The 25,593-nt window shown below is 44.3% G+C and overlaps 1 protein-coding gene across 1 annotated transcript in view; it reads right to left on the reverse strand.

Moving 5' to 3' along the window:
• The window catches only part of LOC149438564 (tyrosine-protein kinase Src42A-like), an 84,738-nt gene that overhangs the window by 47,536 nt on the left and 11,609 nt on the right, over nucleotides 1-25,593 (reverse strand). Inside the window, exons 2-3 of the mRNA XM_089659691.1 lie at nucleotides 8,712-8,830; nucleotides 7,085-7,245 (exon numbers count right to left, since the gene is read on the reverse strand). Of these exons, the coding sequence (XP_089515817.1) occupies nucleotides 7,085-7,245; nucleotides 8,712-8,830 (280 nt within the window). The remainder of the gene's footprint in view (nucleotides 1-7,084; nucleotides 7,246-8,711; nucleotides 8,831-25,593) is intronic.

A 25,593-nucleotide genomic window follows, 5' to 3' on the forward strand; every position in this document is an offset into this window, starting at 1 on the left:
TGTCATAGGTTGCTGGCAGATTACAGGCCTTCCATAGGTGCCACCAAGCCCCATATCGGCCATGGGCCCCCGTACCGCCTGGTCACGCTGCTGCTGGGCCCACAGTGTGACCTGGGTCCCTGTACCGCCTCCCATTGCTCCCACTCTGCCATGTGCCACTTTCAGGTCTCCTCACGCTCCTGCTGGTTTCCATTTTGTCATAGGTTGCTGTATGGCCTCCCATTGCTGCTGCCTCCACCGCCACACTGTGGCTCCAAACACTGGTTTTGGCCCCGTGACTGGCCAAAGGAGTGAAGTGTGCAGTGATTCTAAGATCGACGGCACTCATCTGCATGTCATACTGACAGACAGTATTATTTCTCTTCCCCAGCAGACTCCAAGGGCATTTAAATTAAAGGTACAGTGTTCTGCACTAATATTAAGTCTCTCTGAAGCCTAGAAACACCCTTTTTTAAGTTAAATTCACAGCGAATTTATTCGACTCGAATCGAATATTGTCCACGAATTCGCCGAATCAGTCGAATCGAATTTTTCATTTCTTCGCTCATCTCTAATTGAGACATGAGTCATGGTTAAAATCTTGTTGAAAACATTTGATAGGAACATTTGATGGACAAACATTAAATGACTACACATTGATTTGACCAGCAGCCTACTTCTTCAGGATATAGCTGGAGGTAAGTATACTGTATATATATATAAAGTATAAACATCAATCCAAGTCAATAAAATTTGTTGTCACCATATGTGCCTGAAATCCTTTCTAATGCCTGGAGAGGGATTGCCGTTGATACTAAGCACAACCACAATTAAAATGTATTAAGTGGTACAACACAAGGGGAACGATTCTACCCTTGTGTGCCACTTATTTAGAGATATAAAGGAAAGCTCAGAGAATTAAAAGGCTTAAACACTAAGATGGGGTGTCATATGAAGTCTCCCAAGAGTATCCAATGAGTCATATATAGGTTCAGCTTGTAGCGCCCCCTAGCTGTGAGTTCTTCTAAACATCTGCTCACAATTCTAGGTGATGATGGTCCCAGATCCACAGCCTACGGGTTTTACAAGGAAACACTCTCACTTCCACAAAAAGGGTCCCTTAGATTTCAGTGCATTCAGGTTTCATTCATAAGGATCCCAAGGCTGGACCCACAAGGCATGGGGGGCCCAGGTTATATGGCACACGGTTTAACCAGGAGACCCTTTTTACTGCAGTCATGTTGGCAAGACCTTATTCACTAGGCCAACCTCCCATTTCACAATGAGTGCCAGTTTTCAAAGTCTTTGTTCCCCCAGATATAGGCTTACCCTCTCTATCCATGGGAATATTGGGAGACTCAGTCCGATATTGTCCTTTAACAATAATTATTTTTGCATAACAATGTTAACCCATGTATCATCTCATATTCTCTGGCTGGCCTGATTTAGATCTACTGCCTATGTGAGGGATTCAGTTCAGCTCCTTTTCTACTCTGGTCCTCCAGTTATAAAGGCTCCACTTCTCTGAGGGGAAGATTCTTGGCTTACCCCCAAGGGAAGAAGCTTAAGGGTGACTCCTTTGCATCTTTCTAGAACAGGGACCTCATTCCACTCAGGCAGAAAAAAATGTTCTCTCTTGGTCCATCATTGACTACACCACCATATCCCAACTCCTGTCAGAGTACCCACCTGCACCCTCAGGAGGTGTCAGAACCTGCCCCACACCTGAGGAAGCAGAAACTAACTGGCAGTACAAGCTGGAAAGCTAAACTCCCAGAGACTAAAATTTCACAAAAGGGAGCCCATACACAAGAACGAGTGTGAATACCCTTGGGAGACTTCCCGTAACACATCATCTTAGTGTTTGATGCTCTTTTTGCTTTCTTTTACTAATAGATGACATGAAAGGATTGGATATGCTGTATTGTGCCCTTTGTGTTGGACTTTTGAGTCTATATGAATCATGGTTGCTCTTGTTATCTGCAGAAGCCCCCCTCCAGGCATGTGGAATGGTCACAGGTCAGGTGTCTTCACTGAGAATGATGTTTATACATGATGTATATACTTACCTCCAAGGCTTTTTGCAACAGGAACACGATTAAATGCAGTTTCGGCACTTCCAGCATTAAATGTATGTAATGGTAAGGTGTGCTGGACAGTCCATTGTTGTTGACTACTGGAGGATCTATTGTTGCAGGGGCAGAGCTATTGTCAAAGGGAGGTCTATTTTTGCAGGGGGAGAGTCTTATGTTGCTGGGGTGGTCAATAGTTGTTGGGAGTGATCCACTGATGATGGAGTTGTCTACTGATGCTGGGAAATCTATTGTTGCTGGATGGGAAGGGACCTTATGTTGCTGGGATTGACCTACTGTTGAGGGAGGGTGTCTATTGGTGCCAGCTGCTGGGAAATTTATTGTTGCTGGTGGTGGTTTTTGTTGTTGTGTGCAGGGGCAGACTGACCATTTGGAAACTTGGGCACTGCCCAAGGGCCCAGGGTCAGTAGGGGGTCCCATGAGATGCCCCTGGTACCTTTTTCATAGGCTTTTTTGAGTTTGGGCAAAGACACAGGGGCCCCATGATCTCCTATTGCCTGGGGGCCCCATGAGTTGTCAGTCCACCCCTGGTTGTGTGGTCTATTGGTGCTGACTGCTGGGGGAATCTGTTGTTGCTGGGGGGAGTCTTATGTTGCTGGGAGGGATCTTTTGATACTGGCTGCTGGAAATCTATTGTTGCTAGTTGGGGCCCATTGTTGCTGGGAGGTATTTTGTTGCTGAGGGAGTCTTAAACTACTGGGGGAATCTATTGTTGCTGGCTGTGGATGATCTACTTTACCACTTTATTTATTTTATTTCAGGTACTTATATAGCGCTATCAATTTTACGCAGCGCTTTACATATATATTGTACATTCAGTCCGTAACCCTCAAAGCGTGTACAACCTAAGGTCCCTAACTTACATTCATATACTAGGGCCAATTTAGAAACAAACTAATTAACCTTCCAGCATGTTGTTGGAGTGTGGGAGGAAACAGGGGTACCCGGAGGAAACCCGCACAGGGAGAACATGCAAACTCCAGGCAGGAGGTGCCGTGGCTGAGATTTGAACCAACAACCCTAGTCCTGCCAGGCAGAAGTGATAACCATTTAGCCACTGTGCTTTTACTGTTGTCATTAACAAATTCCATACAAATTACTTAGCACCGCAAGTGATACTTGGTTCTGTATTCTCTAAAAGGGGAAGTAGTAGGTGGGTAGGGGGTGGAACCAAGGGAAAGTGCTCGGTGGTTGGTAGGGGGTGGAGACAAGGGGTACCTGCCCCTATTCTCTGAGGAAAAGGAAAGCCCTGCCTACCTCTCACTATCCCTAATACAATTCTTCCCACCATATGTTCCTATCAAATATTTTCTACAAAGTTTAATGGACCTATATATATGTATTGGTCCATGTGGGATGTTATTAGGATAGGCCAGCAGAAGAAGACTAGAAGGTTTTATTGACAAATTCTACGATAAATTCATTATTAATTGTTTGGATTTTTAAAATGATTTTGGTAGTAATAAAGGTTTCGATTTGAGTCATGATATTATTATTATTCAGTATTTATATAGCGCCAATAGTTTGCTCAGCGCTGTACATTATAGTGGGAGACAGTACAATAACAATACAATGCGATACACGAGGGGTTCGAGGGCCCTGCTCCTTGGAGCTTACAATCTAGGAGGGAGGGGATAGTACAGGAGGAAATAGCTGTGGGGGATGGAGTGGTGGGAAGAGCGGAGGATATCAGCAATTAGGTGAGGGCTGGGTAGTCTTCTCTGAAGAGATGTGTTTTCAGGGTGCGCCTAAAGGTGGGGAGGGTAGGTGACAGTCTGATGGATTGGGGTAGCGAGTTCCAGAGGATGGGGGAAGCCCTGGAGAAGTCCTGGAGACGGGCATGGGAGGAGGAGACCAGGGAACTGGAGAGTAGGAGGTCTTGTGAGGAGCAGAGAGTGCGTGTTGGGTGGTAGATGGATATCAGGTCAGTGATGTAGTTTGGGGCAGTGTTATGAACTGCTTTGTACGTCAATGTTAATATTTTGAATTTTATGCGTTGGGCAATCGGATACCAGTGGAGGGATTGGCAGAGGGGGGAGGCGGATACGGAGCGGTTGGTGAAGTGAATGAGTATGGCCGCAGAATTCAGGATAGACTGAAGCGGGCATAGCATGTGTTGGGGTAGGCCGGCGAGGAGGGAGTTGCAGTAGTCAAGTCGTGATATGATAAGGGAGTGAATAAGTTGCTTTGTGGTTTCTGGAGTTAGGAACGGTCGTATTTTGGAGATGTTGCGGAGGTGGAGTCTGCATGAATTTCTCAGCGATTGGATCTGGGGCTGGAAAGACAGATTGGAGTCAAAATATGTTTTGATCTTTGTACTGTATATTGGAAGTCCTCTTTGTAATTATTGAAAACTCTCCGGGATGTTGGTAGGAGGCTTTCCTCTTTAGAACAGCAACACCATCTTTGTTAAGACATCATCCCGGGTCCCCATCTAGTTTTTGGACTTAAATGCCAACACGGAGATGACGCAAGCATCTAAATCCTGTCTGACACAGATCAGCCCCTTAGCTTGCGACTTCCAACAAAGTTGTAATGTTGAACTCTGATTATTGCGGAAGAGGAGGCTGGGAAAAATGTTTACTCCTGCCTAATACAAAGTTACAGTCTTGCAGTCTGATTATTGCAGAAGTGAAGACTGGGAAAATGTTTCCTCCTGCCTAATACAAAGTTACGATGTTGATGTCATACTCAGGGGTTAGTCTTGGAGACCAGTAGCTATAGCAGTAGAGGGGCTCCCACCAACCATCTGGATAAGTGCATAAGCAGGTTGCCCTGGTGGATGATGTGGGCTCACCTGAGGTGTGGGGTCTAAGCCCTAACCAGAATTCACCAGAGCTCCTGATGGTGCAAATGGGTATTGCTGCATGTTACTACTACATTGCAGTCCTCAGGAGTGCCCCACCAGGAGGTGAATAGGTCAGGGTCCAATAACAGATGTAGCAGGTAGGGATCAAATAGAAGCATAGTCGAGGAACAAGCCAAAGGTCGGTAACCAGTTGTTTGCGGGTTGGGATCAAATGGGAGCATAGACAAGGAACAAGCCAAAGGTTGGCAACAAGAGGTTGCAGGTTGGGATCAAGCAGAAATGTAGCCAAGGTACAAGCCAAGGGTCAGTAACAAGTGCTTTCAGGTTGGGATCAAGCAGAAGCGTAGCCAAGGAACAAGCCAAATGTCAGTAATAAGTGGTTTCAGGGTAGGATCAAGCATAAGTGTAGTCAAGGAACAAGCCAAAGGTCGGTAACAAGTAATTGCAGGGTGGGATCAAGCAGAAGAGTGGTAAAGGCACAAACCAAAGGTTGGTAACAAGTGATTGCAGGTTGGGATCAAGCAGAAGCATAGTCAAGAACAAGCCAAAGGTCAGTAACTAGTGGTTGCAGGTTAGGATCAAGCAGAAGCATAGTCAAAGAACAAGCCACAGGTTGGTGACAAGTGGTTGCAGGTTGGGATCAAGTGGAAGCATAGTCAAGGAACAAGCCAAAGGTCAGTAACAAGTGGTTGCAGGGTGGGATCAAGTGGAACTATAGTAAAAGAACAAGTCAAAGGTCTGTTACCAGTGGTTGCATTTTGGGATCAAACAGAAGTGTAGCCAAGGAGCAAGGCAAAGGTCGGTAACAAGTGGTTGCAGGTTGGGATCACGCAGAAGCATAGCCAAGGAACAAGCCAAAGGTCGGTAACAAGTGATTGCAGGGTGGAATCAAGCAGAAGCGTGGTAAAGGAACTAGCCAAAGGTCAGTAATGAGTAGTTTCAGGTTGGGATCAAGCTGAAGCATAGTCAAGGAACAAGCCAAAGGTCAGTAATGAGTGGTTGCAGGGTGGAATCAAACAGAAGCATAGCAAAGGAACAAGTCAAAGGTCAGTAATGAGTGGTTTCAGGTTGGGATCAAGCAGAAGCATAGTCAAGGAACAAGCCAAAGGTCAGTAATGAGTGGTTGCAGATTAGAATCAAGCTGAAGTGTAGTCAAGGACAAGCCAAAGGTCAGCAAGTACTGGTTGCAGATTGGGATCAAGCAGAAGCGTAGTCAAGGACAAGCCAAATGTCAGTAATCAGTGGTTTCAGGGTGGGATCAAGAAGAAGCATAGTCAAGGTGACGCCAACTCGCCAAAATAAAAAGAAACTATGCCTACCGACCTATCCGCACCCTCCAAGCACTCTCTGCTATCTGACATTTGGGAGTCAGATGTAAAGAATTGTGCTGTGCTGTCACCGCTAGCTCCACCCAATTGTACTGTGATTGGTCAAAGCATTGCACCTGACCTGTGGTCAGGTGCATTGCTTTGGCCAGTCACAACGCACTGTGAGAACACAGTGAATTGTGGGGATCCTTAACGCATTTACCATTCATGTGTGCGCTGACCACATGAACGGCAGATGTTTGAGTCAAACTTACATTCAAGTTGAACATCAAGGCCATCACTATTGTTTATTTCAGGAACTCGGAACTTGGATAAGGTATGGGGGTGCATGGGAAAATGAAGAAACTCTATAGAAGCAGTTAGGGGGCCTGCTAAGTCTCTGGCTGCTCAGGGTATCAAGGTTAGTGAATTTGTGTGCTCCTGGCTGTCTTGCACTACACAGAGCTTGAGCTCTGTCCCAGACATGGGAGGCATTGCATTCCACTGTCCTCTCCTTTCCTTCGGGGTGATGGCTGGTATTCTACACACTAAAAGACCGAGATCGCCTGCTGTGTTGGTAAAATGAAAAGGTGCAAAGCCAAGACCACAATAACCCAAGCACAGGAACTTATGGAGCTGCATGTGAAGAAGTAACTGGGAGATTGAGAGGATGGAGTCTCTTGGGGTATAGGTCATGTAACATTACATGGTCAGTGATTGGTTCAGAACAGTACTGTATAGGACATATTCTGAACCTGGTAGATGAATTATGGAGGAACTGGGCGTGGTCCAAAATGCTAAACCTTGACCTGTCCAATGAGGCATGTTCCTCTGTATCTGAAAGGTGATCTACTGATAATCACATAGTCCACCATCTAACCTTGACGCCATCTAACCTTGACACAGGGCTTGTCCAGCTTTGTACAAAGACCATCCTGTTTCTCCAGGTAATATTGGACCAAATCCTTAATGGTGGGGAAGGAGACTCGCTGAACCAAGCAGAAGGAGTCATGGAACTCATGTATTCGGTAGTTCCGGACCTCTGAGCTGTCACGCACTGCAAAAGAAGAGGACAAAAGCTGGTCACCATGGTGTATCTTCCATATAAAGCCAAAGGGATACCTTGTTGTGAGTTTATAAAAATAAGCTTTTTTTCTTAATTTTTTTAAAGGACAAACAAGGTTTTTTTTTTTAATGATATTGTCTTGCAAAATTTATTTTATTTTGTTATGCATTCCAAAGATCCATTGACGAAGCGACAAGCATGCAACAAAAAAAAAAATCAGAAAACTGACCAGTGTTGATGAAAAACTGTAGAAATAATAATTATTAAAATAAAAACAACAATAATAATCATACAAATATTATTATTGTTGTTATTGTTGTTATTATTATTATTATTATTATTAATAATATTATCATTATTATTTAAAAAGTATAAATGTAATTCTATCATTTGTCCTATTTAAAACGACACCAAAATTATGTTTCTGTCGCAAAAGTATTGCAAATATATTTACAAATACAAAAGGCAATTCTATTTTAATTTTGCACTTTTTTAAAATGCCGAGCCAAAAAAACTCCCTAACAAATACAATTTAAAAAAAAATTAAATACGAATAAAAATAAATAATAAACAAAAAAAATCAGCAAGAAAATAATAGTTGAGCAAGGAAGGAAATATACATTCAGTATATTTTTATACTGTTTTATAAAATTATACATTTTTATAAAATGTTTTAGTGAAACTGATGAATAAGATTGTATTATGGATTGATTTTATAAACTATTGTACTGTATGCTATATTAGTAGTTTTTATATTTAATTGAATAAATAAAGTATTTTTTTTAATAGTTGTGCCTTAAAAATCCCCTCTTTCACAATCCGCTACTAGAAATTTACAATACAGGGATGTGGCACTTTACAAATTATTTAGGGTTATAAACAATGTTTCTTTGTATCTCTCTATCTCCCCCGGATCGATGTTTATAAACAATGTTACTTTGTATCTCTCTATCTCCCATCTGATCGATGTTTATAAACAATGTTACTTTGTATCTCTCTATCTCCCGTCTGATCGATGTTTATAAACAATGTTACTTTGTATCTCTCTATCTCCCGTCTGATCGATGTTTATAAACAATGTTACTTTGTATCTCTCTATCTCCCGTCTGATCGATGTTTATGAACAATGTTACTTTGTATCTCTCTATCTCCGGTCTGATCGATGTTTATAAACATTGTTACTTTGTATCTCTCTATCTCCTGTCTGATCGATGTTTATAAACATTGTTACTTTATATCTCTCTATCTCCTGTCTGATCGATGTTTATAAACATTGTGTCAGGTGGTTCATTTTTGTCAGCAGCAGCTTCTACAACTTCTGTAATTACACAGCAACTCTTGAATGCTTTTTTGACAATTGGAAATGTAAGGCAAATGCAATGGAAATTGGTAGGGTGGAGTTTCGATCTAAAGTATTATCATTATTCTGGATTTTTCAACTTGAGAGCCAGACCTACCGGACAGATAATAATAGTCGTCATTTTTCTTCTTCCACACAAGGTAGGAGCCAGTCCCATTCTGCTCCTGCATAAGGTAGCGTTTGGCATCCATCTTTGTTCCCAGATCAAAATACCAGCTGTGAACAGAAATAGAGAGTGCAATGTCAGTATACAGCCTATATGGGGTCTGTAAATCCTTGGGGTTTGGACAGGCTAGATGGACAGGATAAATCTTTGGGGTTTGGGCAGGCTAGATGGACGGGATAAATCCTTGGAGTTTGGGCAGGCTAGATGGACAGGATAAATCCTTGGGGTTTGGGCAGGCTAGATGGACAAGATAAATCCTTGGGGTTTGGGCAGGCTAGATGGACAGGATAAATCCTTGGAGTTTGGGCAGGCTAGATGGACAGGATAAATCCTTGGGGTTTGGGCAGGCTAGATGGACAGGATAAATCCTTGGGGTTTGGGCAGGCTAGATGGACAGGATAAATCCTGTAGGGATGGGCAGGCTAGGTGGACCAGATAAATACCAGGGGTACAGGAAGGCTAGAAGGATTGGATAAATCCTAAAGGTTTGGGCAGGCTAGATGGATATATGGGCAGACTAGATGGGCTAGATAAATCCTAAAGGAATGGGCAGGCTAGACATGCTGCATATATAATAAAAGGTGTGGGCATGCTGGGTGGACTGAAATCCTAGAGGTACAGGAAAGCTATAAAGACCAGATAAATCATAGGGGTGTAGGCAGGCTAGGTATAGTGGATGCATTTGATACTCTGAATAAATCCCAGGGGTACGAGTAGGCTAGATGGACCAGATAAATCCTAGGAGGATGGACAGGATAGATGGATTGAATAAATCCCAGGAGGATGGGCAGACTATGTGGATCGGATGAATCCTAGTAAGATGGGCAGGCTAGATAGACCAGATAAAGCCAAGGTATACAGGTACGCTATAGTGACTAGATACAATATAGGGGTATTGGCAGGCTAGATGAACCAGATGTATCCAAGGGGTACAAGCATGACAGAAGCACAAGCAGAATAGATGGACCGGATAAATCCAAGGGGGGTGAGCAGGTTAAATGGACCAAATAAATCCTAGGGGTACAGTTAGACTATAGTGACTAGATAAATCAAAGGGTTAAGGGCAGACTAGTTGTATGGGACAAGTCCCAGGGGTACCAGTAGGTTAGATGGACAGGAAAATTCCTTGGGGTACGAGCAGCCTAGATAGACCAGATAAATCCTGTAAGGGTGGGCAGGGTAGGTGGACAAGATGAGGAAAAATAGATGGACTGGATAAATCCTAGGGGCACGGGCAGGTTAGATGGATGTATGGGCAGGCCAGATGGACCAGTTAAATCCTAGGGGAATGGGCAGCCTAGACAGATTAAATATATATTAAAAGGTGTGGGCAAGTTAGGTGGACTGAATAAATCCTAGTGGTAAAGGCAGGCTATAGGGACCAGATAAATCAGGGGTGTGGGCAGGCTAGATGTACCGGATGAATCAAAGGGGTACGAACAGGATAGATAGTCCCAGGGGTATGGGCAGGACAGATGGACCAAATAACTCCTAGAGGGATGGGCAGGCTATATGGACCAGACAAATCTTAGGAAGATGAGCATGCTAGAAAGACCAGATAAATCCTAGCAGTACAGGTACTCTATAGTGACTAGATACATTATAGGGGTATGGGAAGGCTAGATGTATCAGGTGTATCCAAGGGGTACAAACAGGATATAGTCTGGATAAATCCCAGGGGCTATGGACAGGACCCTGGGGCTGTGGAGACATGAATAGAGAAGAGTAGGGACTGGAAAGCTTTGGGTCCCCAGGCTTGTGGAGACATGAATTGATGTCGGTAAGGGCTCGCAAGGTCAGGGTCTCCAGTTTTGTGAAGACATAAATAGAGAAGGGTAGGGACTGGAGAGGTCTGAGTCCCCAGGCCTGTGGAGACATGAATTGAGGTGGGTAAGGGCTGGGAAGGTCAGGGTCTCCAGTTTTGTGGAGACATAAATAGAGAAGGGTAGGGACTTGGAAGGTTCTGGTCATCAGGGCTGTGCAGACATGAATTGAGGTGGGTAGGGGCTGGGAAGGTCAGGGTCTGCAGTTCTGTGGATAGATGAATATAGAAAGTTAAGGAATGGAGAGGATTGGGTATTCAGATATTTGGGGACTGTTAGGGACCTGATCGGCAACTCCTATCCTTATATTGATCAGTGTTTCCAAACGAATGAAGTAGGGAACAGACACAACACATATACACTCAGCATCTTTACAAATCACTGTTCCAATTTAAGTTTTTTCAGGAAAAAAATTAAGAAAATGAATTTTTGTGCAAACACACATTTTCTAAAACATAAAAGATGAGGTTGCGTCGAGTAAATTGATACTAAACATGCCGCATCCTAAAAATGTCCTGTGATATCACAAAAAACTACGGTATTCAAAAACCTCCATAGGTGGCGCTTTAAAATCATTTACAGATCATTCGTTCAGAGTTAACCAGGAGCTCTTGTGCTAGAATTATTGCGCTCCCTCTGGCCTTCACGCTGATATGTCACATGTGTGCACTTTTTCACTTATCGATTAGCAAGGTGTAGGTCCTTGGGCCTGCCCTGAAAGCCCTGGGGAAGGGGGGGGAGGCATGTGGCCTTTTGGTCAGGGTCTCCTCCTTTCATAGGGACTCCCTTCGGGGAGCCCCACTAAGTACTTGGGGTGGCCTTGCTTCAGCAGGCCTCCTGAAGAAAGGGGTCCACCTGGTTTTGGCCAGGTGGGCCAGTGAGTGCCTCAGTCCCTGTCAGGAGCCTTGTACACGGGGAGATCAGGGCTAGGGCCCTTTCTCTTCAGTGGAGGGCTAGACGTACACCCTGTGCACTTTTCTGTGTGCTTCACTTCCACACGGCAGAACAATATATTTGAAATATATTTTAAAAATATTCTTCCAAAATATATTGACATATATTTTTGGCCATATTCCATATATTTCAATATATATATATATATATATATATGTTGAAATGCGTTTTTATTACAAAATATAAGAAATATTTTTTAAAATACATTTTCAAATATACTGTATGTTTTTAAAAGTACTTTAAAGTTGCATTTTTGGAATGCATTTACAAATATATGTAAAAATATATGTTAAAATTACTTTTTTATATGTTAAAAAAAATCTGAAGAATATATTTAAAAAATATATCATTTTAAAAATAGTTTTCATATATTCTGTAATATATATTAAAAACGCATTTCAAAATGCAGTGTGTATATATATATATATATTTATATATATATCTTTATATATCGATTCCTGACCATGGTGCCTCCTGCATGGAGTTTGCATGTTCTCCCTGTGCTTGCGTGGGTTTCCTCTGGGTGCTCCAGTTTCCTCCCACACTCCAAAGCAGGGGTTGGCTGAAAACTCATAGGGCCCTCGGGCAATAGGGGATTATGGGGTCCATGTGTCCTTGCCCACACTCAAAAAAGCCTATAGAAAAGGTACCAGGGGCATTTCATGGGGCCCCCTACTGGCCCCGGGCCCTCGGGCATTGCCTGAGAGCTCGAATGGTCAGTCCGCCCCTGCTCCAAAGACATGCTGGTGGGTTAATTGGCTCCTGTCTAAATTGTCCTAGTTTCATCCCTGGCCATGCGGGATCTCCTGCATGGTGGGGGTTGGGGAAAGACCTGGAAACCTACCCTGTAAAAATTGCTAAGAGAATTCATGGAAAAAGTCGCTTAAGAGTGACGGTCCATGCAATTGCCAAGGGTCAGATACGACTGAATGGATATATATATATACAGTATATATATTGAAATATATTTTTAAATATATTTCATACAGCCATAATTGTAGTATTTCAAATATATGTCAATATATTTGGAAAGAATATTTTTTAAATATATTTCAAATATTGTTTTCTTCCACGTGGGTATTAATAACAGTTAACAGTTAATGTTTGTGTGTGTGTGTGTGGTGGTGGGTTCCTATTTGTAAAGATCCATGTATTTTATTTTTTTTTATTTTATTTAACCACTTGAGCTCCTGAGGATTTACCCCCTTAATGACCACGCCTCTTTTTGCTACTCGGCGCTGCACTAATTCAACTGATAATTGCGCGGTCATGCAAGGCTGCACCCAAACGAAATTTACGTCCTTTTTTTCACACAAATAGAGCTTTCTTTCGGTGGTATTTGATCACCTGTGCGCTTTTTATTTTTCACACTATAAACAAAAAAATGCAAAACATTTTGAAGAAAAACAATATTTTTTACTTTCAGCTATAAAAAATATATAGTAAACTCAAAGTTTATAAATTTAGGCCAAAATGTATTCTGCTCCATGTTTTTGGTAAAAAAAATCCCAATAAGTGTATATTGATTGCTTTGTGTGGAAGTTATAGCGTCTACAAACTATGGTATAGATACTGCAATTTACGCCATTTTTCTGCTATACAGCGCTGCGCTAGTTTAACTGACAATTGCGCGGTCGTGCAATACGGTACATAAATGAAATTTACATCCTTTTTTTTCCCACAAATTGAGCATTCTTTCGGTGGTATTTGATCTCCTGTGCGGTTTTTATTTATTGCGCTATAAAAAAAGGGCTGACAATTTTGAGGAAAAAAAACAATATTTTGGACTTTTTGCTATAAAACATGTCCAGTAAAAAAAAAATGTAAAAATCAAATTTAGTCATAAATTTCTGCCAAAATGCATTCTGCGACATGTCTTTGCTAAAAAAAATCCCAATACGTGTAAATTAATTGGTTTACGTGAAAGTTATAGCGTTTACAAATGGCGGGAAAGAAACTGGGATTTTTAGGTTTTTTTTATACTAATAATGGCGGCGATCAGTGACTTATGGCGGCGATCAGCGACTTATGGCGGGACTGCGGGACTGCGGCGGACATTCTGACATTGGGGGGTAATGACCTGGGGTCACTGACATCCCCAGTGACACCAATACAGTGATCAGTGAAAAAAACAAAACACTGACACTGTACTAATGGCACTGGGGAGGAAGGGGTTAACTTTATTATTCAGGGAAGGGTTAATTGTGTGAGGGGGAGTGTTTTACTAGGGGGCGGGGTTTGTACTGCAGGGAACACCGCTGATCGGGACAGATAAACTTTTCTGTCCCGATCAGCGTGTCAGGAGCTGTCAGGGAACTGACAGAAAGCGCAGCTACTGCAGCCCTGCTCTCTGTCAGCGATTGCCGCCGATAGCGACCGGCTGTGACCTGGCGACTGACATCCACGGCTGTGATCGGCGGGACAGGTAGGGCAGTGGCGCGCCTCGTGTGCGCCCCCTACCTGTTTTAAAAACACGGGTTTTAAAACGTGGTTTTGCCCAGCCGTGCCGCCCTGCCGCCGTATTTCTACAGTGGCTGGGCGGCATGTGGTTAATTTAATTATATATTTTTTATTCTGTTTCTATATGTGGACACTGTAACCCTTCATGCATGGGGATATTTGTATAATAAGATTATTTGCATAATGTATTGTAAAAAGGAAATATCGGAATAATTTATCATCTAAGAACGGGTTTCCCTATTATAACATGTGAATTTTGAGTTATTTGAGGTACTCATGTAGCGCTGTCAATTTACACAGCACTTCACATAGACAGTACATTCATATCAGTCCCTAACCCTCAAGGGGCGTACAATCTAAGGTCCCTAACTCACATTCATACATACACATACTAGGGACAATTTAGACAGGATCCAATTCACCTACCAGCATGTCTTTGGAGTGTGAGAAGAAACTGAAGTACCTGGAGGAAATCCACACAGGCACAGGGAGAACTCCAGGCAGGTGGTGCCATGGTTGGGATTTGAACCAGTGACCCTAGTACTTTTCTTTTCTTTTTTGCAAACAAATGACGCTAGTAGAACTTTTTGGATATTCAGACAACGTGGGCATCTTGTATCTTCTTTCCCAGATGGCCACTGCGGTCATTTTGTATTTTACTTCCAGTTCCGGAGTATCCATTGGTATTTAACCCCTTCAATACCGGGCACTGTTACCCCCTTCCTGGCAAATTTTCAGGTTTCAGCGCTCTCACAATTTGAATGACAATTGCGCGGTCATGCAACACTGTACCCAAACTACATTTTTATCATTTTGTTCACACAACTAGAGCTTTCTTTTGGTGGTATTTGATCACCACCGGGGTTTTTATTGTTTGCTAAATTAACAAAAAAAGACCAAAAATTTGAAAAAAAACTCGTTTTTCTTTGTTTCTGTTATAAAAGTTTGAAAATAAATAATTGTTCTTCATAAATTTAGGCCTAAATGTATTCTGCTACATTTCTTTGGTGAAAATAACCCAAATCAGTGTTTATTATTTAGTTTTCAGGAAAGTTATAGAGTTCACAAACTATGGGATATATCTGAAAATTGATCAATCATGAAGTACTGACAGCCAATGTAATTTCTTGAGGCCCAAAAATGTCAAAACAGTACAGATATCCCCCAAATGTCAGGACGGTACAGATATCCCCCAAATGTCAGAACAGTACAGATATCCCCCAAATGTCAGGACAGTACAGATATCCCCCAAATGTCAGGACGGTACAGATATCCCCCAAATGTCAGAACAGTACAGATATCCCCCAGATGTCAGGACGGTACAGATATCCCCCAAATGTCAGGATGGTACAGATATCCCCTTAATGTCAGAACAGTACAGATATCCCCCAAATGTCAGGACAGTACAGATATCTCCCAAATGTCAGGACAGTACAGATACTCCACAAATGTCAGGATGGTACAGATATCCCCCAAATGTCAGAACAGTACAGATAGCCCCCATATGTCAGAACAGTACAAATATCCCCCAAATGTCAGGACAGTACAGATATCTCCCAAATGTCAGGACAGTACAGATATCCCCCAAATGTCAGGACGGTACAGATATCCCCCAATGTCAGAAGAGTACAGATATCCTCCAAATGTCAGGACAGTACAGATATCCCCCAAATGTCAGGCCAGTACAGACATCCCCCAAATGTCAGGACAGTACAGACATCCCCCAAATGTCAGGACAGTACAGACATCCCCCAAATGTCAGGACAGTACAGACATCCCCCAAATGTCAGGACGGTACAGACATCCCCCAAATGTCAGGACGGTACAGACATCCCCCAAATGTCAGGACGGTACAGACATCCCCCAAATGTCAGGACGGTACAGACATCCCCCAAATGTCAGGACGGTACAGACATCCCCCAAATGTCAGAACAGTACAGATAGCCCCCAAATGTCAGAACGGTAGAGATATCCCCCAAATGTCAGAACAGTACAGATACCCACCAAATGTCAGGACAGTACAGATATCCCCCAAATGTCAGGACGGTACAGATATCCCCCCAAATGTCAGGACGGTACAGATATCCCCCCAAATGTCAGGACGGTACAGATATCCCCCAAATGTCAGGGCGGTACAGATATCCCCCAAATGTCAGGACGGTACAGATATCCCCCAAATGTCAGAACAGTACAGATATCCCCCAAATGTCAGGACAGTACAGATATCCCCCAAATGTCAGGACGGTACAGATATCCCCCCAAATGTCAGGACGGTACAGATATCCCCCCAAATGTCAGGACGGTACAGATATCCCCCAAATGTCAGGACGGTACAGATATCCCCCAAATGTCAGGACGGTACAGATATCCCCCAAATGTCAGAACAGTACAGATACCCACCAAATGTCAGGACAGTACAGATATCCCCCCAAATGTCAGGACGGTACAGATATCCCCCAAATGTCAGGACGGTACAGATATCCCCCAAATGTCAGGACAGTACAGATATCCCCCAAATGACCCCTTTTTACAAAGTAGACAGTCCGACATATTTCATAGGAGGCATGGCGAGTTTTTTGAAGTTGTAATTTTTTGTCATAATGTTTTGGAAAATCAAGAAATTAAAAAAATTATTTTCACAATTTTTATTTTTACATACTGTCACCAGTGCAGTACAGCATCAGCATATAACTGGTGTGGCGGTGATTTTTTTTGGGGGGGTCAGGGAATTGTGCTAATAGGAATGATTGGAGAATATTTGTGCTAGGAGGGGAATTTTTTTTGGGGGGGGGTATTTGTGTTAGGAGGAATGATTAGGGGTTATTTGTGCTAGGAGGGAAATTTGGGGGATGGGGTGATTTGTATGAGGAGGGATGATTGGAAGTGTTTGTGCTAGGAGGGTTTTTTTTCAGGGAGGAGGGGGGGAATTTGTGTCAGGAGGCAATTTGGGGAGAATTTGTGTTCGGAGGGGATTTGGGGGATCTGTGATAGGAGGGGGGATTTGTGCTTGGAGAGGGAATTGGAAAGTGTCAGGAATGGACTTGCCAATAATGGTGGGACTCACCTGCCTTGTGGGCTGCAGTACCAGGGCTGGCCAGCGGGTGCTCTCAGCAATCAGAGACTCAACCCTGCAGTCAGCCAAACACCTGAAGCTGATTACGGAGGTGTATTTAAGGGATGGCCAGACCTGCAGTCTGGGCCTTGGTGTGTGTTTTTCCATGGGCCCCTGTATCTTGTTACCTGCGTTCCTGTTCCTGTCCCTGTCTGACTGATTCGTTGCTGACCCTGCCTGATCCTGACCTCTGCTGACTTCTCCTGTTTGATCCCTGGCTTGTGACCCCGACCACTCTCTGCCTGACCCCCTGTACCTACCTGCCCGTTAGTTGCTGTACCCGGCTCGTGACCTGACTACTCTCTGCCTGCTCCTCCTGTTCCTACCTGTCCGATTGTTATTGACCCGGCATGCCTGACGACGCTTGCATTGTATGTATTGTTATCTGTGGGTGGTTTGGTTTGGTTCGTTTGCACTGTGTTTATGTTTTAGTATTGCACTGCGTTTATGTATTGTTAGTGTTAATAAATTATATTGTTTATAACAGCAATGGGCAAACTACGGCCCGCGGACCTTTTAATCCGGCCCGCGGATGTGGCTGTCAGGATGTGTGTAGGCGGGGCAGCGTGACGAACGTGAGGGGAGGGGAGCTAGGCTCCTCTCACAGTCCGCCCTGAAGACCGGAACGGCGCGGGAACACGGCGAGAGGAACGCGCGGAGCAAAGGTAAGTGAATTGACACGAGGGACTTGGCTTACTACTTGGGGGGGAATAGTACTGTGGGGGATGAAATACTATATGAGGGATGAATTAATATGGGGGATGAATTACTATAGGGGGGATGAATTACTATAGGGGGGATGAATTACTATATGGGGGATGAATTACTATATGGGGGATGAATTACTATGGGGATGAATTACTATATGGGGGATGAATTACTATGGGGGATGAATTACTATGGGGGATGAATTACTATGGGGGATGAAATACTATATGAGGGATGAATTAATATGGGGAATGAATTACTATAGGGGGGATGAATTACTATATGGGGGATGAATTACTATGGGGGATGAATTACTATGGGGGATGATTTACTATATGGGGGATGATTTACTATATGGGGGATGAATTACTATATGGGGGATGAATTACTATATGGGGGATGAATTACTATGGGGGATGATTTACTATATGGGGGATGATTTACTATATGGGGGATGAATTACTATATGGGGGATGAATTACTATATGGGGGATGAATTACTATATGGGGGATGAATTACTATGGGGGATGAATTACTATGGGGAATGAATTACTATGGGGGATGAATTACTATGGGGGATGAATTACTATATGGGGGATGAATTACTATGGGGGATGAATTACTATATGGGGGATGAATTACTATATGGGGGATAAATTACTATGCTTACTATGGGGGAATATTACTATACTTACTATGGATGACACATACACATCATTCATCTACTCTTGGTCCGGCCCCCGGGTCCAATATATGAACCCATTGCGGCCCTCAAGTCAAAAAGTTTGCCCACCCCTGGTTTATAACATATCTGAAGCCTGCGTTTCCCTGCGTCAGTTCACATACCTCTGGTCATACCCGGAGCCCTGACAGAAAGGTTTGTGTTAGGAGGGGGGATGGGGGGATTTGTGCTAGGAGAGTAAATTGGGAAGGTTTGTGTTAGGAGGGGGATTTGGGGGGATATGTACTAGGAGGGGGCATGGGGAGGGGAGGAATTTGTGCTAGGAGAGAGGATTGGAAAGGTTTGTGTTAGGAGGAGGATTTGGGGGGGGGGATTTGTACTAGGAGGGGGCACATGGAGGGGGGGGGGGAATTTGTGCTAGGAGAGGAGATTGGAAAGGTTTGTGTTAGGATGAGGTGATTGGGAGGATTTGTACTAGGATGGGGGATGGAGGAGATTTGTGCTAGGAGAGGGGATTGGGAAGGTTAGTGTTGGGAGGGGGGATTTGGGGATGGATTTTTGATAGGAGGGGGGATTGGGGGAGGTTGCTGAGAGGGGTCCTTGGAGTAGGGGGAGAGGATTTGTACTCAGAAGGAAATTTGGGGGGTAGAGAATTCGTGCAAGGTGGGGTGATTTTGTTTTAGGGGGGGATTTTTACTTAGGGGATTTGTAGGGAGAGAGGGTTTGAACTGGGAGGAGGGAAGGAGTGAGAATTTATGTTTAGGGGCAAGCATGCAAATTAGTGCTCAAATCTTTTCTTTTTTTGGGGGGAAGGGGGCATTTTTGCTGACACCTAATGCTCATACAATTTGGTGGGGCACAGTTTGGTATGGGCTCTAAATGACCTTGTCCCGGCACTACCACCCCAGCAACAACAGACCCCCCAGCAGCCAGCATCAATAGACAATGGACCCCTCCCGACCCCTCCTCCATCAACAATAGATCCCCCACCAGCAGCAATAGATCCCCCACTAGCAACAATAGACCACCACACAAAAATAAACCCCTTTCAGTGACAATAGATCCACAAGCAGCCAGCAACAATAGATCCTCCAGCACACATTCAGCACTGGAGGTGCCGGAACTGCATCCCCCCACAATCCTGCTGAAAAAAGCCTTGTATATAGCATATCCTATATATGGTGCTGGCAACTTTTTTGTGAAAAAAATATTTCTAGTGCACCAGTTTTTTTTCCTTGTATAAAAAATGGGCAAATTTCTTCTCGGGACTCAAAAAAATGCAAAACATTACTACAATGTGCAATGCATAGGCAAAGCTTACAAAATAGAGAAGGTACAAGTTGTCAGAGGATATGACTAGAGGAGGGTAAGGTAGGTCGGGGTCTTCAGGAGTGCAGGGACATGAATAAAGAGGGGCTGGGGGTTGGGGAGGTCTGGTCCCCGGGGCTCAGCACATTCAGAATACAGACATGGACAGGTCAGCTGTTGTCATTTCAGGGAAGTTTTCAAAAATTCCCCAGCTTGTCTGATTCCTACGTCACTTACTGTAGACTCACCGAGCCGGTTTAGAGTGTTTGGGTTGGGCGGAATTCAACGTTCAAGTTGGGTGTAAGCCAGGGACAGGGATTTCCCCCCCTTCCCCGTCAGGCGTATTTAATGCCTTTCTGCTTCCTACAGTTAGCAGAAAAGGGAAAACTGAAAATGTCCTCATAAGTCCTTCTTTCTTTAACCGCTTGGCCACTGCCCTATAGTAGAACTACTGCTACAGGGCGGCAGGGCTGCGTGAAATCATGTACTGTATATGTGATTTGCATTTCCAAGTAGGGGGGGTGCGCGCGTACGCCGCCCTACTCGTGCCACCATTGATGGCTATGGATGTCAATCACCGGGTCCCGACCGGAGATTCCCCACGCTGCCCTACTAGCTGGAGATTCCATGCACCGCCACCTCCCCCGCCTATGGATGTCAATCAACGGGTCCCGGTCGGAGATTCCGTGCACCGCCCTACCCGCGCCGCCATTGGCTGCTATAGATGTCAATCACCGGGTTTCGGTCGAAGATTCCCCATGGCGCCCTACTGTCCGGAGATTTCATGCACCGACCCCCCTCCCCCCGTACCACCATTGAAGGCTACAGATGTCAATCACCGGGTCCCGACCGGAGATTCCCCACGCTGCCCTACTATCTGGAGATTCCATGCACCGCCCCCTCCCCCTGCACCAGCATAGACGGCTATGGATGTCAATCACCGGGGCCCGGTCAGAGATTCCGTGCACCGCCCTACCCGCGCCGCCATTGGCTGCTATATATGTCAATCACCGGGTTTCGGTCGGAGATTCCCCATGCCGCCCTACTGTCTGGAGATTCCACGCACTGACCCCCTCCCCCTGTACCACCATTGAAGGCTACAGATGTCAATCACCGGGTCCCGACCGGAGATTCCCCACGCTGCCCTACTAGCTTGAGATTCCATGCACCGCCCCCTCCCCCTGCACCAGCATAGACGGCTATCGATGTCAATCACCGGGTCCCGGTCGGAGATTCCGTGCACCGCCCTACCTGCGCCGCCATTGGCTGCTATAGATGTCAATCACCAGGTTTCGGTCGGAGATTCCCCATGCCGCCCTACTGTCTGGAGATTCCACGCACTGACCCCCCTCCCCCTGTACCACCATTGAAGGCTACAGATATCAATCACCGGGTCCCGGTCGGAGATTCCCCACGCTGCCCTACTAGCTGGAGATTCCATGCACCGCCCCCTCCCCCTGCACCAGCATAGACGGCTATGGATTTCAATCACCGGGTCCCGGTCGGAGATTCCGTGCACCGCCCTACCCGCGCCGCCATTGGCTGCTATAGATGTCAATCACCGGGTTTCGGTCAGAGATTCCCCATACCGCCCTACTGTCTGGAGATTCCATGCACCGACCCCCCTCCCCCTGTACCACCATTGAAGGGTACAGATGTCAATCACCGGGTCCCGGTCGGAGATTCCCCACACCGCCCTACTAGCTGGAGATTCCGTGCACCGCCCTACCCGCGTCATCCTTATTGACTACGGATGTCAATCACCAGGTCCTGGCGGCTATGAATGTCAATTATCTGGTCTCGGACGGAGATTCCCCACTGGCATGAGTAACACTGACAGGGGAGAGACCTGTGTGTAAACAACACAGATTTCTCCCCTGCCAGCAAGGACATGCTGCTTTGTATCTCTCTGCAGAGCATGTCTCCTTAGTAAAACACACACAGCACAGAGTTAACCCTTTGATCATCCCTCATGTTAACCCCTTCCTGCCCAGTGCCATTAGTACAACATTTTTATTAGCACTATTCCCTGTATTGGTGTCACTTGGGATGTTAGTGACACCAAGTCAGTTCCCCTACAGTGTCAGAATTCCCACCGCAGTCCCGCTATAAGTCGCTGATCACCGCCATTACTAGTATAAAATAAAAAAATCCCAGTATCTATAGCGCCATTTGTAAACGCTATAACATTCACGTAAACCAATTCATTTACACGTATTGGGATTTTTTTTTAGCAAAGACATGGAGCAGAATACATTTTGGCCGAAATTTATGACAAATTTGATTTTTAACATTTTTTTATTGGGCATGTTTAATACCAAAAAGTCAAAAATGTGGGTTTTTTTTTTCAAAATTGTTTGGTCTTTCTTTGTTTATAGCATTTTTTCAAGCATTTTTTTTCAAGCGTTTTTTTTTCAAGCGTTTTTTTTCAAGCGTTTCTTCAGGTGTTTTCAGCTCAAACAGCAGCTATTTCTATTTGTACTGGCCACAGCAAAAAATGCCTAAATGAAAAATGCCTGAAAGAACACCTATAATATTTGCAAATGAAAAAAAAAATGAAAAACGCCTGAAACAACTCCGCTCAGTGTTAATGGAGCCTAAACCTAGACTTAATATCAGTATTTATTGCTAGAAAATGTCTTAGAACCCTCAAACAATATATATATATATATACAGTGGGGCAAAAAAGTATTTATTCAGCCACCAATTGTGCAAGTTCTCCCACTTACAAAGATGAGAGAGGCCTGTAATTGGCATCATAGGTAGACCTCAACTATGAGAGACAAAATGAGAAAACAAATCCAGACAATCACATTGGCTGATTTGGAAAGAATTTATTTGCAAATTATGGTGGAAAATAAGTATTTGGTCACCTACAAACAAGCAAGATTTCTGGCTCTCACAGACCTGTACCTTCTTCTTTAAAAGGCTCCTCTGTCCTGCACTCATTACCTGTATCAATGGCACCTGTTTGAACTTGTTATCAGTATAAAAGACACCTGTCCACAACCTCAAACTGTCACACTCCAAACTCCACTATGGTGAAGACCAAAGAGCTGTCGAAGGACACCAGAAACAAAATTGTAGACCTGCACCAGGCTGGGAAGACTGAATCTGCAATAGGCAAGCAGCTTGGTGTGAACAAATCAACTGTGGGAGCAATAATTAGAAAATGGAAGACATACAAGACCACTGATAATCTCCCTCGATCTGGGGCTCCACGCAAGATCTCACCCCGTGGGGTCAAAATGATCACAAGAACGGTGAGCAAAAATCCCAGGACCACACGGGGGGACCTAGTGAATGACCTGCAGAAATCTGGGACCAATGTAACAAAGGCTACCATCAGTAACACACTACGCCGCCAGGGACTCAGATCCTGCAGTGCCAGACGTGTCCCCCTGCTTAAGCCAGTACATGTCCGGGCCCGTCTGAAGTTTGCTAGAGAGCATTTGGATGATCCAGAAGAGGATTGGGAGAATGTCATATGGTCAGATGAAACCAAAATAGAACTGTTTGGTAGAAACACAACTCGTCGTGTTTGGAGGAGAGAGAATGCTGAGTTGCATCCAAAGAACACCATACCTACTGTGAAGCATGGGGGTGGCAACATCATGCTTTGGGGCTGTTTCTCTGCAAAGGGACCAGATCGACTGATCCATGTACAGGAGAGAATGAATGGGGCCATGTATCGTGAGATTTTGAGTGCAGACCTCCTTTCATCAGCAAGGGCATTGAAGATGAAAGGTGGCTGGGTCTTCCAACATGACAATGACAATGATCCCAAACATACCGCCCGGGCAACGAAGGAGAGGCTTCATAAGAAGCATTTCAAGGTCCTGGAGGGGCCTAGTCAGTCTCCAGATCTCAACCCCATAGAAAACCTTTGGAGAGAGTTGAAAGTCCGTGTTGCCCAGCGACAGCCCCAAAACATCACTGCTCTAGAGGAGATCTGCATGGAGGATGGGCCAACATACCAGCAACAGTGTGTGCCAACCTTGTGAAGACTTACAGGAAACGTTTGACCTCTGTCATTGCCAACAAAGGATATATAACAAAGTATTGACATGAACTTTTCATATTCACCAAATACTTATTTTCCACCATAATTTGCAAATAAATTCTTTCCAAATCAGCCAATGTGATTGTCTGGATTTGTTTTCTCATTTTGTCTCTCATAGTTGAGGTCTACCTATGATGCCAATTACAGGCCTCTCTCATCTTTGTAAGTGGGAGAACTTGTACAATTGGTGGCTGACTAAATACTTTTTTGCCCCACTGTATATATATATTTTATTTTTATTTATTTATTTTTTTATTTTTTTAAAGCAGAGGCCCTAGAGAATAAATTGGTGGTTTTTGCTTTTTTTTTCATGTCACACAGGATTTGCGCAGCGATTTTTCAAACACAATTGTTAGAAAATACACTTTTTTGAATGTTATTGCAAAATAACACAATGCGTAACCCAATTTTGTTGTCAAATATAAAAGATGATGTTACGCCGAGTAGATAGACACCAAACTTGTCACACTTTAGAACTGCACACACCCGTACAACGGCAACAAATGTCGTACATTTTACTGTTCATAGGCAACGCTTTAACAATTTAAATTTTTGCACACGTTTGAAAAATCATTTTAGGCCTGAAGATTACACAACCCCCCCCCCCCAACAAGATATATTTTCTAAAATATATATATTTATTTTTTTTTTTTCCCTGAAAGCAGACACCCTAGAGAAAAAAGATTCGATCAATGCCGATTTCGACTTTATTCGGTTGTTTGACGTGCCAGCTGGTCGCTCGGGTCTCCCGGTGGGATGGAAGATCCCGAGAGAGATGCGCAAGGTGCAACCCTTCCATTGTTTGTACAATAATCGAGCGGCTAGTTAGCTGCTCCGATTGCTTGTACAAGAGAGCCAACTGGCGGCTCTAAAAAGGCTCTGGGGTGATGCAGGCATCACCCAACTCTAGGCACCAAAAGTCCAGTGACGTACGAGTACATCACTGGTTCAAAAATAGATTTTAACCATTTTGCTACAAATTTTGTATTGTTTGAAGTAGAATTATCTCCTGTGATCCTCGGCTGTTTTATTATTCTTAGTTTTTCTTAGTTGGAAGGGATAAAACCCTTGTCAGTTTAGATTTTGTGTCCCAATGGGGAGAATATAAGTAGCTAGCGGAAAGAAAATATCTGGTGGTCAACGTGAGGGAAAAAATGCCTTTTATCAGTTTCCATGGAAGGCATGGTGGTCTGAGAAAAAAAAAACAATAAGGCCTAGTGTCAGTGGGGGCTGGATGGTTACACTGGAGGTCAGAAGAGCTAAGAGGGTACCATGGTGGTCAAAGAGAGCCACTAAGGAAAAAAATAGACTGGTGTTAGGGGGGGCTGGAGAGATAAACTGGAGGTCAGAAAGGCTGGGAGGGTACCATGGTGGTCAAAGCGAGCCACTAAGGAAAAAAAATGGACTGGTGTCAGTGGGGGCTGTAGGGTTGCATAGGAGGTCAAAAGGGCTGAGGGGGTACCATGGTGGTCAAAGAGAGCCACTAAGCAAAAACAAAAAGTGAACTGGTGTCAGTGGGGCCTGGAGGGTTACATTGGAGGTCAGAAAGGCTGGGAGGGTACCATGGTGGTCAAAGAGAGCAACTAAGGAAAAAAAATGGACCGGTGTCAGTGGGGGCTGGAGGGTTACACTGGAGGTCAGAAGGGCTGAGAGGGTACCATGGTGGTCAAATGGAGCCACTAAGCAAAAAAAAAAAGTGGAC

The sequence above is a fragment of the Staurois parvus genome, unplaced genomic scaffold (genome assembly GCF_062004578.1).
Source record: "Staurois parvus isolate SC_StPar_1 unplaced genomic scaffold, SC_StPar_1.0 ptg001181l, whole genome shotgun sequence".
Classification (NCBI taxonomy): Eukaryota; Metazoa; Chordata; class Amphibia; order Anura; family Ranidae; genus Staurois; species Staurois parvus.